Source organism: Tachyglossus aculeatus, chromosome 26 (assembly GCF_015852505.1).
Source record: "Tachyglossus aculeatus isolate mTacAcu1 chromosome 26, mTacAcu1.pri, whole genome shotgun sequence".
NCBI classification, from domain to species: Eukaryota; Metazoa; Chordata; class Mammalia; order Monotremata; family Tachyglossidae; genus Tachyglossus; species Tachyglossus aculeatus.
This window is the reverse complement of record NC_052091.1, coordinates 7,660,117-7,675,552: the sequence shown is the minus strand read 5'-3', so window position 1 is coordinate 7,675,552 and position 15,436 is coordinate 7,660,117. Positions and strand designations below refer to the sequence as shown.

The 15,436-nt window shown below is 49.8% G+C and overlaps 1 protein-coding gene across 2 annotated transcripts in view; it reads left to right on the top strand.

Moving 5' to 3' along the window:
* Window positions 1-15,436, top strand: part of DPP8 (dipeptidyl peptidase 8) — a 65,226-nt gene that overhangs the window by 5,266 nt on the left and 44,524 nt on the right. The window contains exons 2-3 of one of the 2 annotated variants that reach the window (XM_038766962.1): window positions 8,231-8,573; window positions 11,761-11,873. In XM_038766962.1, coding sequence (XP_038622890.1) covers window positions 8,306-8,573; window positions 11,761-11,873 — 381 coding nt within the window. In that variant the 5' untranslated portion in view covers window positions 8,231-8,305. Of the gene's footprint in view, window positions 1-8,230; window positions 8,574-11,760; window positions 11,874-15,436 lie in introns of those variants that run through there. The other variant, XM_038766961.1, reaches the window with a different exon arrangement.

Here is a 15,436-nt window from a genome sequence, read left to right as displayed (position 1 = left end):
ATGCCACGCATTGGGGTGTCTTTTACTTGTACATATCTATTCTATTTATTTTATTTTGTTAGTCTGGTTTTGTTCTCTGTCTCCCCCTTTTCGACTGTGAGCCCACTGTTGGGTAGGGACCGTCTCTATATGTTGCCAACTTGGACTTCCCAAGCGCTTAGTACAGTGCTCTGCACACAGTAAGCGCTCAATAAATGCGATTGGTGATGATGGTGATGATGGTGCGCGCTTATTATGTGCCAAGACCCCACATGTGGTAAGAGGGAGAAGGGATTGAATCCCCATTTTGTGGGGGAGGGAACTGAGGCCTCTGTTGCCGAATCGTACTTTCCAGTCAATCAGTCAGTCGTCTTTATTGAGCACTTACTGGGTGCAGAGCACTGTACTAAGCGCTTGGGAAGTCCAAGTTGGCAACATAGAGAGACAGTCCCTACCCAACAGTGGGCTCACAGTCTTAAAGGGGGAGACAGAGAACAAAACCAAGCATACTAACGAAATAAAATAAATAGAATAGATATGTACAAGTAAAATAAATAAATAAATAGAGTAATAAATATGTACAAACATATATACAGGTGCTGTGGGGAAGGGAAGGAGGTAAGATGAGGGGGATGGATGAGGGGGAGAGGAAGGAAAGTAAAGTAAATAGAGTTATAAATATGTACAAACATATATACAGGTGCTGTGGGGAAGGGAAGGAGGTAAGATGAGGGGGATGGAGAGGGGGATGAGGGGGAGAGGAAGGAAGGGGCTCAGTCTGGGAAGGCCTCCTGGAGGAGGTGAGCTCTCAGTAGGGCCTTCCAAGCGCTTAGTACGGTGTTCTGCACACAGCAAGCGCTCAGTAAATACGATCGAATGAATGAGGCCCAGAGAGGCAAAGTGCCCTGCCCAAAGACACACAGCAGGCAGGAGGCGGAGCCAAGATTAGAACCCAAGTCCCGTGACTCCCAGACTTTCCACTGGGCTACCCAGTTTCCCAGTGAACATTAATGACGGGATTACTGTGAGCCGAGCGCCGGGGCACAAATTCTATTTTAAAGATGAGGAAGCACGTTCAGTGGCGCGCTGTGCCCAAGTGGCAGAGCTGGGATCAGAACCCAAGCCTCCCGCCTGACGGGCCGGGATTATCCTCAGAGAAGCAGCGTGGCTCAGTGGAAAGAGCCCGGGCTTTGGAGTCAGAGGTCACGGGTTCGAATCCCGGCTCCTCCACTTGTCAGCTGTGGGGCCTTGGGCAAGCCACTTCACTTCTCTGTGCCTCTGTTACCTCATCTGGAAAATGGGGGTGAAGGCCGTGAGCCCCACGTGGGACAACCTGATCACCTTGTAACCTCCCCAGTGCTCAGAACAGTGCTTGGCACGTAGTAAGTGCTTAACAAATGCCATTATTCATTCATTCATTCAATCGTGTTTATTGAGCGCTTACTGTGTGCAGAGCACTGGACTAAGCGCTTGGGAAGTCCAAGTTGGCAACATCTAGAGACGGTCCCTACCCAACAGCGGGCTCACAGTCTAGAAGGGGGAGACAGACAACGAAACAAAGCATATTAACAAAATAAAATAAATAGAATAAATATGTACAAATAAAATAGAGTAATAAATACGTTACTGTGTGCAGAGCACTGGACTAAGCGCTTGGGAAGTCCAAGTTGGCAACATCTAGAGACGGTCCCTACCCAACAGCGGGCTCACAGTCTAGAAGGGGGAGACAGACAAGAAGACAAAACATATTAACAAAATAAAATAAATAGAATAAGTATGTACACATAGAATAAATAAATAGAGTAATAAATACGTACAAACATATATTATTAAGAGCCCGGGCTTTGGAATCAGAGGTCATGAGTTCAAATCCCGGCTCCGCCAATTGTCAGCTGGGGGACTCCAGGCAAGTCACTTCACTTCTCTGTGCCTCAGTTCCCTCATCTGTCAAATGGGGATGAAGACCGTGAGCCCCCCGTGGGACAACCTGATCACCTTGTATCCCCCAGCGCTTAGAACAGTGCTTTGCACGTAGTAAGCGCTTAATAAATGCCATTATTATTATTATTATCCTCAGGCCTTTCTGCTTCAAAACTCCAAAACCGCTTTAAATCCCGAAAGGCCGTAAAGATATGTCTCAGCGGAAGAGAAGCGGTCCCCATAATAATGATGGCATTTATTAAGCGCCTACTATGTGCAAAGCACTGTTCTAAGCGCTGAGGAGGTTACAAGGTGATCAGGTTGTCCCACAGGGGGCTCACAGTCTTCATCCCCATTTTACGGATGAGGGAACTGAGGCACAGAGACGTTAAGTGACTTGCCCAAAGTCACACAGCTGACAATTGGCGGAGCCGGGATTTGAACCCATGACCTCTGACTCCAAAGCCCGCGCTGTTTTCCACTGAGCCCCGCTGCTTCCCTAGCCACGCTGCGGCTTCCGATGAACCCCACATTTGGCTGGTCTTGGTCGGTTTACGCTTTTCAAAAGCCCAGTTTTGTCCTCCCAAATTGCCCCCGCGTTGCCTCCGCCTCGGCCCGTCCCTTTGCATCTCAGGAGTGGTTCCAAAAGAAGAGCGTGTTTACGGGCTGCCCCGTCACGTCTAATTATTTCGCTCTCGGTAAATTGGCATAACTAGCGCCGCTGAGGTTTATTGGGCCTGGTTAGCGGAGAAAGGGAGGCCCGAGGGGCGGAATTTCTTGACCGGAGCTCTGTTCATCTTTAAGGATCCGGACCAATTGAGCAGCGGTGTTTATAATAATAATAATAATAATAATAATAATAATGATGGCATTTGTTAAGCGCTTACTATGTGCAAAGCACTGTTCTACGCACTGGAGGGAATACAGTGTGATCAAGTCGTTCCCCGTGGGGCTCCCGGTCTTAATCCCTATTTTTACAGATGAGGTAACTGAGGCGCAGAGAAGTGAAGTGACTTGCCCCAGACCACACAGCAGACTTGTGGTGGAGCCGGGATCCGAACCCGTGACCTCTGACTCCAAAGCCCGGGCTCTTTCCACTGAGCCACGCTGCTTCTCTATTTATTAAGCGCTCGCTGCGCTCCGAGCGCCGTACTAAGCGCTGGGGAAACTACAGTACGATAGGAGTGGTAGGTGATCCTCAAGGAGCTTAAGGTCAACTCTCTGAGTAGAGTTTGAATGTAAAAAAAAAAGTCAAATAGATGGAAGGCCGGACGTGGGTTTTGGGAAACTACAGTAGGATAGGAGTGGTAGATGAGATCCTGTCCTCAGGGAGCTTAAGGTCAACTCTCTGAGTAGAGTTTGAATGTAAAAAAAAGTCAAATAGATGGAAGGCTGGACGTGGGTTTTGGGAAACTACAGTAGGATAGGAGTGGTAGATGAGATCCTGTCCTCAGGGAGCTTAAGGTCAACTCTCTGAGTAGAGTTTGAATGTAAAAAAAAAAAAGTCAAATAGATGGAAGGCCGGACGTGAGTTTTGGGAAACTACAGTAGGATAGGAGTGGTAGGTGAGATCCTGTCCTCAGGGAGCTTAAGGTCAACTCTCTGAGTAGAGTTTGAATGTAAAAAAAAGTCAAATAGATGGAAGGCCGGACGTGGGTTTTGGGAAACTACAGTAGGATAGGAGTGGTAGGTGAGATCCTGTCCTCAGGGAGCTTAAGGTCAACTCTCTGAGTAGAGTTTGAATGTAAAAGAAAGTCAAATAGATGGAAGGCCGGACGTGGGTTTTGGGAGACTACAGTAGGATAGGAGTGGTAGATGAGATCCTGTCCTCAGGGAGCTTAAGGTCAACTCTCTGAGTAGAGTTTTAATTTGTAAAAAAAAAAAAAGTCAAATAGATGGAAGGCCGGACGTGGATTTTTACCTGTTGAGAAATCTTTAGCATTTCAAAGGTCGGGGGTGAGCCGAAGGTTTCTGGGGTGGGGGGGTCCCGTACTTGAAAAATAGGGGTCGCATTTCCATGGCAACGTCGAAGCAAGCGAGTGAATTGGATTTTTTTTTTTTGTAATGTTACTTTGGCAACATTATTCACCACCCTCCCCTTTAATAAATGGGGAATCTAATTCTGCTAATTGTCTTGTATTCTCCTCTCCCAGACACTTAACCCTTATAATTGTGGTATTCGTTAAGCACTTACTTTGGGCCAGGTACTGTACTAAACTCTGGAGTCGATACAAGCAGGTGGTGTTAGGTGCTGTCCCTGTCCCACACTGGGCTCACAGTCTTAATCCTCGTTCTACAAATGAGGTAACTGAGGCACAGGGAAGTGAAGTGACTTACCCAAGGTCACACAGCAGGCAGGTGTTTTACCGTCTATAGAGCGCTGTGCTCAGTGCTTGCGAGGGTACAGTATAAAAGTGCTTGGGGCTGGGGGTGGTGAGGATCAAAGTGCCTAAGGGTGATGCAAATAATAATAATAATAATGGCATTTATTAAGCGCTTACTATGTGCAAAGCACTGTTCTAAGCGCTGGGAAGGTTACAAGGTGATGAGGTTGTCCCACGGGGGGCTCACGGTCTTAATCCCCATTTTACAGATGAGGTAACTGAGGCACAGAGAAGTAAAGTGACTTGCCCAAAGTCACACAGCTGATTAGTGGCGGAGCCGGGATTTGAACCCATGACCTCCGACTCCAAAGCCTGGGCTCTTTCCACTGAGCCACGCTGCTTCTCCTAAATATGTAATTTATTTCTTGATAAATAATTTATCTCCCCCTCTAGACGTAAGCTCATGGTAGACGGGGTCCAGGTCTCCCGATTCTGTTGTATTGTCCTCTCCCAAAAGCTTTTCATTCATTCAGTCGTATTTACTGAGCGCTTACTGTGTGCAGAGCACTGTACTAAGCACGTGGAAAGTACAGTTATAGAGACAATCCCTTCATCATCATCATCAATCGTATTGAGCGCTTACTATGTGCAGAGCACTGTACTAAGCGCTTGGGAAGTACAAATTGGCAACATATAGAGACAGTCCCTACCCAACAGTGGGCTCACAGTCTAAAAGGGGGAGACAGAGAACAAAACCAAACATACTAACAAAATAAAATAGAATAGATATGTAGAAATAAATTAAATAAATAAATAAATACAGTAAAAAAATATGTACAAACATATATACATATATACAGGTGCTGTGGGGAAGGGAGGGAGGTAAGATGGGGGATGGAGAGGGGGACGAGGGGGAGAGGAAGGAAGGGGCTCAGTCTGGGAAGGCCTCCTGGAGGAGGTGAGCCAGCGGGCTCGCAGTGTAGAAGGGCTTGGGGGAAGCATCGTGGTTTAGCGGCTAGAACCCGGGCCTGAGAATCGGAAGGACCTGGGTTCTAATCCCACCTCTGCCACGTGTCTGCCGTGTGGCCTGGGGCAAGCACTGTGCTAAGGGCTTGGGAGAGTAAAATGCAATTGGGCTGGTAGACACCATCCCTATCCTCAGAGGAGCTCACAGTGTAGTGGAGGAACTTTCAATAATCAGTCACTAGCATTTACTGAGCGCCTACTGTATGCAGAGGAGTCATAACTGTAATAACTACGGTACTTCATCATCATCAATCGGATTTATTGAGCGCTTACTGTGTGCAGAGCACTGGACTGAGCGCTTGGGAAGTACAAATTGGCAACATATAGAGACAGTCCCTACCCAACAGTGGGCTCGCAGTCTAAAAGTATCAGAGTGCTCAATCAATCAGTCAATCAATTAATTAGTGGTACTTATTGAGCGCTTACTACATGCAGAGCACTGTAGTAAGCGCTTGGGAGAGTCCAATACCACGGAATTAGCAGATACATCATCCTCTGCCCCTTACGGGGCAGACAGACAGCAGCGTGGCTGAGAAGCAGCGTGGCTCAGTGGAAAGAGCCCGGGCTTGGCAGCCCGAGGTCATGGGTTCTAATTCCGCTCCGCCACTTGTCAGCTGCGTGACTTCGGGCTTGTTAAGCCCTTTCTATGTGCCAAGCACTGTTCTAAGCACTGGGTATAAATACCAGTTAATGAGGTCGGTCCCACGAAGGGCTCCTGCTTTTAATCCCCATTTTCCAGGTGAGGGAACCGAGGCCCAGAGAAACAAAGTGACTTGCCCAGGGTCACACAGCAGGCAAGTGGCGGCGCCGGGATTAGAACCCAGGTCCTTCTCACTCCCAGGCCCGGACTCTTAACCACCGCGCTCCTTCCCTAAACACTGGAGTAAGCGCTTGGGAGAGTACAGAACTATTGTATATTATAACAGACACATTCCCTGCCCACAGTGAGCTTCCAGTTGAGAGTTTCCGTAGTTTTCCGGAACTTTTAATGATTATAGCAGAAGACTGGGATGAGCTGACTTCAGCCTGATGTGTTTCTGGGATTGCGGTCCCCTCTGGAAATGGGGAATTTTACTCATTGCTCTTCTGGGGGGCTAGAAGGAATTTTAAAAATTGTATTTATTAAGCACTTACTACGTGCCAGGCACCGTACTAAGCGCTGGGGTAGATATAGCTAATCATTTTGGACACAGTCCCTGTCCCACGTGGGGCTCACAGTCATTCATTCATTCATTCAGTTGTATTTATTGAGCGCTTACTGTGTGCAGAGCACTGTGCTAAGCGCTTGATAAGTCCAAGTTGGCAACATATAGAGACGGTCCCTACCCAACAGTGGGCTCAGAGTCTAGAAGGGGGAGACAGAGAACAAAACCAAACATATTAATAAAATAAATAGAATAAATGTGTACAAATAAAATAGATAAATACATACAAGCATATGTACAGGTGCTGTGGGGAGGGGAAGGAGGTAAGGCAGGGGGAATTGGGATGGGGAGGAGCGGAAGAGGAAGGAGGGGGCTCAATCTGGGAAGGCCTAATTCCTAAGTCTTAATTCCCATTTTACAGATGAGCTGAGTGAGGCACAGAGAAGAGAAGTACAAAGAAAACAAGTGGCAGAGCCGGGATTAGAACCCAGCCCCACAACACTTATGTCCATATCCGTACTGTATTTATTTTACTTTATTTCTATTAACGTCCGTCTCTCCCTCTAGACCGTAAGCTCATCGTAGGCAGGGAATGTGCCTGTTTATTGTTACAGTACGTCTTCCGAACGCTCAGTACAGTGCTTTGCACACAGTAAGCACTCAATAAATACAAATGAGTGAATGAACAGGTCCCTGTGATTCCCAGGCCCGGGCTCTATCCACTAGGCCATGCTGCTTCCAGCTGTTAATGTTCATAAACTGCTCCGAGATTCCCGGAACGCACCCGGGCACCTTTCTTCCTTCCTCCCTCCCTCCCTCCGTGCGTGTTCCGGACCGTGACGCCCCGCGGAGGGGCCTGCCAGGGTGGGAGCGGGGAAGGAATTTGGGGCAGGGCAGGGCACGGCAAGGGAAACCCCAGGAGTCAGTGGGGACCAGAAGCACAGTGTGATCTTTTACAACGAGCCGAGACACAATCCTGGGCCCCGGGGGCAGTGGGAGGGAAAACTTCCCGGGGGTGGGGAAGCGGGGGAAGGATTTGATTTGAATGTTTGTTTTTTTTTTTTAAAAAAAAAAGGTATTAAAAGGTATACAGCAGCCATGGCGGAAAGTGGCGTATTTTTTACTCTCTCTCTCTCTCTCTCTCTCTCTCTCTCTCTCTCTCTCTCTCTCTCTCGCTCTCTCTCGCTCTCTCTCGCTCTCTCACACACACACACACACACTCTTTCTCACACTCTTTCACACTCACACTTTCTCTCACACTTTCTCTCACACACCCTTTCTCACCCTTTCTCTTACACTTTCTCACACACACAATCTCACGCACTTTCACACTCTCACACTTTCACACACTGTCACACTTCCTCTCACACTTTCTCTCACACACAATCTCACACTTTCACACACTTTCACACTTCCTCTCACTCTCACACTTTCTCTCACGCACTGTTTCTCACTCACAATCCCACACACAAATTCGCTCACTCTCACACCCTTTCTCTCTCAAACCCACCAACTCTCACACTTTCTCACCCTTTCTATCACACTCTTTTTCACACTATCACACTTTCACACACTTTCTCAAACTCTCACACACTTTCACACACTCTTCCTCTCACTCTCACACTTTCTCTCACACACACACATTCTCTCACTCACACACACTTTCTCTCTCACACACTTTCTCTCACACACACAAACTCTCACACTTTCTCACTCTTTCTGTCACACTTTTTCACACTATCCCACGTTCCCACACTTTCTCACACGCTCTCTCACACTCGCACTTTCTGTTTCCGTCTCTCTCACACTCTCCCCCTCGCTCTCAGCTCGGCCTAGGCGACGAGGCCGTGGCTGAGGCAGCAGCGGGCCACCTCCGCCGCCGCGCGAGCCGCCGGCCCAGGAAGATGCACCATGGCAGCAGCGATGGAAACTGAACAGCCGGGGGTCGAAGTTTTCGGCACCGCGGAGCGCGAGGAGAGCGGCGAGGCGGAGGCGGAGGAGGAGCGGCCCACCCTGGAGCCCTTCTACGTGGAGCGCTACTCCTGGAGCCAGCTGAAGAAGCTGCTCGCCGACACCAGGAAATACCACGGCTACGTCATGGCCAAGGCCCCGCACGACTTCACCTTCGTCAAGAAGAACGACCCGGACGGCCCTCATTCGGACCGAGTCTATTACCTCGGTGAGTGTCCGCCGCGTGACCCCCCCCCCCCCACCCCGGACGAGCCTCTTCACTTCTCTGGGCCTCAGTGACCTCATCTGGAAGATGGGGATGAAGACTGTGAGCCCCACGTGGATCGTGGACCTTTCCTCCCTGATTAGCTTGTATCTACCACAGTGCTTAGGACAGTGCCGGACGCAGAATAAGCACTTAAATGCCATTTTAAAAAAGTGGGGGTTACTCTGTGCTCCCCCACAGCCAGCCTGGCTTAATGGAAAGAGCCCAAGCTTGGGAATCAAAGGTTGTGGATTCTAATCTAATTCTAATTAGAATCCCGGTTCCGCTGCTCGTCAGCTCTGTGATTTTGGGCAAGTCACTTTTAACCTTTCCGTGCTTCAGTGACCTCATCTGTAAAATGGAGATTAAGACTGTGAGCCCCACCTGGGACAACCGATAACCTTGTGTCTAACCCATCACTTAGAAAAGAGCTTGGCACATAGTAAGCGTTTAACAAATGGCATCAGCACGTGGGGGGAGAGGACAGTATAACAATAAACAGACACATTCCCTGCCCACAGTGGGCTTACAGTCTAGTGGGCGGGGATCCAGGCATAAATATATCACAGGTAAATAATTATTGATTGATTGATTTACACCTCCCAAAGGGGCCCGTGACTCAGAGCCACTGAGGTCAGCCTGGTTGCCAAGGACGTTTTCTGGGTCGGGGCTGGCCTGTCTTCAGTGCTGTCCTCTGAGGTGGGAAAGGCGTCACGGGCAGCGCAGTCAGGAGTGGATTTTACTTTTAGACTGTGAGCCCACTGTTGGGTAGGGACTGTCTCCATATGTTGCCAATTTGTACTTCCCAAGTGCTTAGTACAGTGCTCTGCACATAGTAAGTGCTCAATAAATGCAATTGATGATGATTTTACGGTCAGCAGATTCCGGAACGGGAACGGCCTCACTCAATTTTAGGCGGGCTTGTTTCCGAACCAATAATGAGGAAGTTGAAAGAAAACGATCCATAGTCCGGTGAAGGCCTGGGGGAGATGATGCGGGCCACGGAGACGAGGCCGTCTCGGGAAGGCTGGAGAGGAGAGCTGACTCAAACCGTCGTAACAGCACAGGGCTGTCGTTCACTAGTGCGCTTGTGGGGATTCCCTGTAAAGGAAATCCACTTTTAAATGCTCAGTCAAACAGTCAATCCATCAGATTTTTAGACTGTGAGCCCACTGTTGGGTAGGGACTGTCTCTATATGTTGCCAATTTGTACTTCCCAAGCGCTTAGTACAGTGCTCTGCACATAGTAAGCGCTCAATAAATACAATTGATGATGATCAGTGGTATTTCTAGGGTGCTTACTGTTTGCAGAGCACTGGGCTAAGGCGTCTAGACTGTAAGTTTGAAGCAGGGAGTAGGGAGTATACTTCTGATGCATTGCCCACTTCCAAGTGCTTGGTACAGTGCTCTGTACACAGTAAGCTCTCAATAAATACTATTGATTGATTGATTGAAAGCTCGTTATAGGCAGGGAATGTGTCTTCTAATTCTGTTCTATTGTAGTCTCCCAAGCACTTAGTACAGTGCTCTGCACATGTAATTGTGATATTTCAGTGCTTACTATGGAGCTGGGGGGGAATACAAGCAGATCCGATTGGACACAGTCCCTGTCCCACACAGGGCTCACGGTCTCCACCCCCATTTTCCAGATGAGGGAACTGAAGCCCAGAGAAGTGAAGCGCCTCGCCCGCAGTCACACAGCAGACAAGTGGCCGAGCCGGGATTAGAACCCAGGCCCGGGCTCTTTCCGTCAGGCCACGCCGCTTCTCTGGAAAAGTCCCGGAAAAGCCTCCGAAACGGCGGGGTCACCGCTGGCCTGGCGCTTCCCGGGCCGAGCCCCCACCACCGTTGGCCATTTTCCTGCTGGAAGGAAGTCCATCTTGTCGTAGTCACCCATGGGGTCTCTAGCAAAAATCCTCAAAAATCTCCAGTGGCTACCAATCAATCTGCGCATCAGGCAGAAACTCCTCACCCTGGGCTTCAAGGCTGTCCATCCCCTCGCCCCCTCCTACCTCACCTCCCTTCTCTCCTTCTCCAGCCCAGCCCGCACCCTCTGCTCCTCCGCCGCTAATCTCCTCACTGTACCTCGTTCTCGCCTGTCCCGCCGTCGACCCCCGGCCCACGTCATCCCCCGGGCCTGGAATGCCCTCCCTCTGCCCCTCCGCCAAGCTAGCTCTCTTCCTCCCTTCAAGGCCCTGCTGAGAGCTCACCTCCTCCAGGAGGCCTTCCCAGACTGAGCCCCTTCCCTCCTCTCCCCCTCGTCCCCCTCTCCATCCCCCCATCTTACCTCCTTCCCTTCCCCACAGCACTTGTATATATGTATATATGGTTGTACATATTTATTACTCTATTTATTTATTTTACTTGTACATTTCTATCCTATTTATTTTATTTTGTTGGTATGTTTGGTTCTGTTCTCTGTCTCCCCCTTTTAGACTGTGAGCCCACTGTTGGGTAGGGACTGTCTCTATGTGTTGCCAATTTGTACTTCCCAAGCGCTTAGTACAGTGCTCTGCACATAGTAAGCGCTCAATAAATACGATTGATTGATTGATTGATAGCAGCCCGGCAAGTGCTAGGCTATAAACTCGTAATGGGCAGGGACCCGTGACTTCTAATTCGGTTGTGTCGGACGCTCCCCAGCGCTTGGCGTCGTAGTGAGCGCTCAGTGATGGATGGACTGATGCCGTGTGTGAGGGGGAATAATTGTCTTGTATTCCCCCGGGCCTGGAATGGCCTCCCTCTGCCCATCCGCCAAGCTAGCTCTCTTCCTCCCTTCAAGGCCCTGCTGAGAGCTCACCTCCTCCAAGAGGCCTTCCCAGACTGAGCCCCTTCCTTCCTCTCCCCCTCGTCCCCCTCTCCATCCCTCCCATCTTACCTCCTTCCCTTCCCCACAGCACCTGTATATATGTAGATATGTTTGTACATATTTATTACTCTATTTATTTTGCTTGTACATATCTATTCTATTTATTTTGTTAGTATGTTTGGTTTTGTTCTCTGTCTCCCCCTTTGAGACTGTGAGCCCACTGTTGGGTAGGGACTGTCTCTAGATGTTGCCAATTTGTACTTCCCAAGCGCTTAGTACAGTGCTCTGCACATAGTAAGCGCTCAATAAATACGATTGATTGATTGATTGATTGTATTGCAGCCATGTCCGGGGAGAACCGGGAAAACACCCTGTTCTACTCGGAAATCCCCAAGACCATCAACAAAGCGGCGGTCCTGATGCTGTCCTGGAAGCCGCTCCTGGACCTGTTTCAGGTAGGACCCTCCTTCCCCCCGCAGCCCCTCTCCCGTTAGGCATCCCCGGCGCCTCGGCTCATCCCCGGGCCCTAAGGGTCATGGGTTCTAATGCCGGCTCTGTCGCTTGCCTGCTGTGCGACTTGGGGAAGTCACTTCACTTCTCTGTGCCTCAGTTCCCTCGTCTGTAAAATGGGGAATGAGGCTGTGAGCCCCAGGTGGGACAGGGGCTCTGTCTATATGTTGCCAACTTGTACTTCCCAAGCACTTAGTACAGTGCTGTGCACACAGTAAGCGCTCAATAAATACGATTGATTGATTGATTGATTGAAAGACTGATTTTCTTGTCTTCCGCTGTCGAGCCATCTCCGACCCGTAGCGACGCCACGGACGCATCTCTCCCAGAACGCCCCGCTTTCCACCTGCGATCATTCTGGTGGTGTAGGAAGGAGAACAGGCATTGAAGCCCCATTTTACAGATGAGGAAACCGAGGCCCGGAGAAGGAAAGGGACTTGGCTCTAGCCATTCGTTCAGGTCAATCCTGTTTACTGAGCGTTTGGTACGTGCGGAGCCATCTCCCCCTTCTAATAATAATAATGCTAGTAATAATGATGGCATTTATTAAGCGCTTGGAGGAGTTTGTAGCTCCTTGTGGAAGCAGCATGGCTCAGTGGAAAGAGCCCGGGCTTAGGAGTCAGAGGTCATGGGTTCAAATCCCAGCTCCGCCACTTGTCAGCTGTGTGACTGTGGGCCAGTCACTTCACTTCTCTGGGCCTCAGTTCCCTCATCTGGAAAATGGGGATTAAGACTGTGAGCCCCACATGGGACAACCTAATTACCTTGTATTACCTCAGCGCTTAGAACAGTGCTCGGCACATAGTAAGCGCTTAACAAATACCAACATTATTATTATTATTATTATTATTACTATATGCAAACTACTGTTCTAAGCACTGGGGAGGTTACAAGGCAATCAGGGTGTCCCACAGGGGGCTCACAGTCTTCATCCCCATTTTACAGATGAGGAAACCGAGGCCCGGAAAAGGAAAGGGACTTGGCTCCAGCCATTCGTTCAAGTCAATCCTATTTACTGAGCGTTTGCTACGTGCGAAGCCGTCTCCCCCTTCTAATAATAATAGTAATAATGATGGCATTTATTAAGCGCTCACTATGTGCAAAGTACTGTTCTAAGCACTGGGGAGGTTACAGAGCAATCAGGATGTCCCACAGGGGGCTCACAGTCTTCATCCCCATTTTACAGATGAGGGAACTGAGGCCCAGAGAAGTGAAGTGACTTGCCCAAAGTCACACAGCTGACAATTGGCAGAGCCGGGATTTGAACCCGTGATCTCTGACTCCAAAGCCCGGGCTCTTTCCACTGAGCCACGCTGCTTCTGGACTGTGAGCCCGTTGTTGGGTAGGGACCGTCTCTCTTGGTTGCCTATTTGTACGTCCCTAGCGCTTAGTACACAGTAAGCGCTCAATAAGTACGATTGAACGAACGAATGAATGTTAATATGTTTTGCTTTGTTGTCTGTCTCCCCCTTCTAGACTGTGAGCCCGCTGTTGGGTAGGGACCGTCTCTAGATGTTGCCAACTTGGACTTCCCAAGCGCTTAGTACAGTGCTCTGCACTCAGTAAGCGCTCAGTAAATACGATTGAATGAATGAATGAGCAGACAGGATCCTTGCCCTCAGGGAAACCCACAAGCTAGCCGAGCGAGACAGACGCAAATATCAATTATAACCAGAAGAAAACAGTAGTGAAAGGGACTGGGTATGGAAGTGTTACGGTGGGGGTTGAAATGAAAGGAAAAATTGTGGTATTCGTTAAACGCTTATTGTGTGCCAGGCACTGTACTAAGCGCCGGGGTGGATACAAGAAAATGGGGTTGGACACAGTCCCCGTCCCACAGTGGGCTCACAATCTCAAACCCCATTTTGCCGATGAGGGAACTGAGGCCCAGAGAAGTGAAGCGCCTTGCCCAAGGTCCCACAGCAGACTGTGAGCCTGTTGTCGGGTAGGGACTGTCTCTATATGTTGCCAACTTGTACTTCCCAAGCGCTTAGTCCAGTGCTGCGCACACAGTAAGCGCTCAATAAATGCGATTGAATGGAAGTGGCCGAGTAGGGATTAGAACCCACGACCTTCGGATTCCCAGGCCCGGGCTCCATCGGCTACACCGTGCTGCTTCCCAAGTGATGCCGAAGTAGCTGGAGGGGAAGTGGAATGGGGAGAGGAAGGATTAATCAGGGAAGGGCCTCTGGGAGATGTGCGATTTCCCAAAGGCCTTGAGGACGGGGAGAGCGGCAACCTGCCAGACAAGAAGGGGAAGAAAATTCCGGTCAGTCGTACGCATTGAACGCTTGGGAGAGTATAATATCACGGAGTCGGGAATCACGTTCCCCGTCCAAAAAGGGCGCAGGGAAGAAGGGAGGGCCGACGAGTTGAGGGGAGGAGGGACTGACAGTGGACACACAAGAACCCACAAAGAAGAACACAGATGGTGACAACACACAGCGCGCTGACAAACACAATAATAATAATGGCATTTATTAAGCGCTTACTATGTGCAAAGCACTGTTCTAAGCGCTGGGGAGGTTACAAGGTGATCAGGTTGTCCTACGGGGGGGCTCACAGTCTTCATCCCCATTTTCCAGGTGAGGTAACTGAGGCACAGGGAAGTGTAGTGACTTGCCCAGAGTCACACAGCTGACAATTGGCGGAGCCGGGATTTGAACCCATGACCTCTGACTCCAAAGCCCGGGCTCTTTCCACTGAACAACGCTCTTCTCTATAAGCAATAAGCTGCTTCCCTATTTGCAATAAGAGCAGTAGCGTGCGGTGTCTGGAGGAGCCGAGCAGCTCGCCCTCAGCGGGCACTCCCTAGGATGCCATCTCCTGTGACTTTTTTTCTCTTTATGGTATTTGTTAAGCACTTACTAAGTGGCACAGGCACTGTACTAAGCGCTGGGGTAGTTAGAAGATCAGGTTGGACACAAGCCACGGCCCATCTGGGGCTCACAGTCTCCGTCCCCATTTTACAGATGAGGCAACCGAGGCATGGAGAAGCGACTTGCCCGAGGTCTCGCAGCGGGCAAGTGGCGGAGCCGGGATTAGAACCCAGGACTCCCTGGCTTCCACAGGACACATCTGGCCGGCGGGTCCTGGGCTAATAATAATAATGAGGGCATTTATTAAGCGCTTTCTATGTGCAAAGCACTGTTCTAAGCGCTGGGGAGGTTACAGGGTGATCAGGTTGTCCCAAGAGGGGTTTACAGTCTTAATCCCCGTTTTACAGGTGAGGTAACTGAGGCCCAGAGAAGTTAAGTGACTTGCCCAAAGTCACACAGCTGTCAGCCGGCTCTTTCCACTGAGCCACGCTGCTTAGACCCCATAATTGCTCACACTGTTAGAGGGGCTGGGCTTAGATTGTAAACTCCATCAGGACTGTCTTCTAACTCCGTTGTACTCTCCCAGGTGCTTAGTACAGTACTCTACACCCCAGTGGGCACTCAGTAAGTACCACCGACTGACTGGGCTTGGTCCCTGAAGCGTCTTCCTTCTAGCTCCTGGTGGGCAG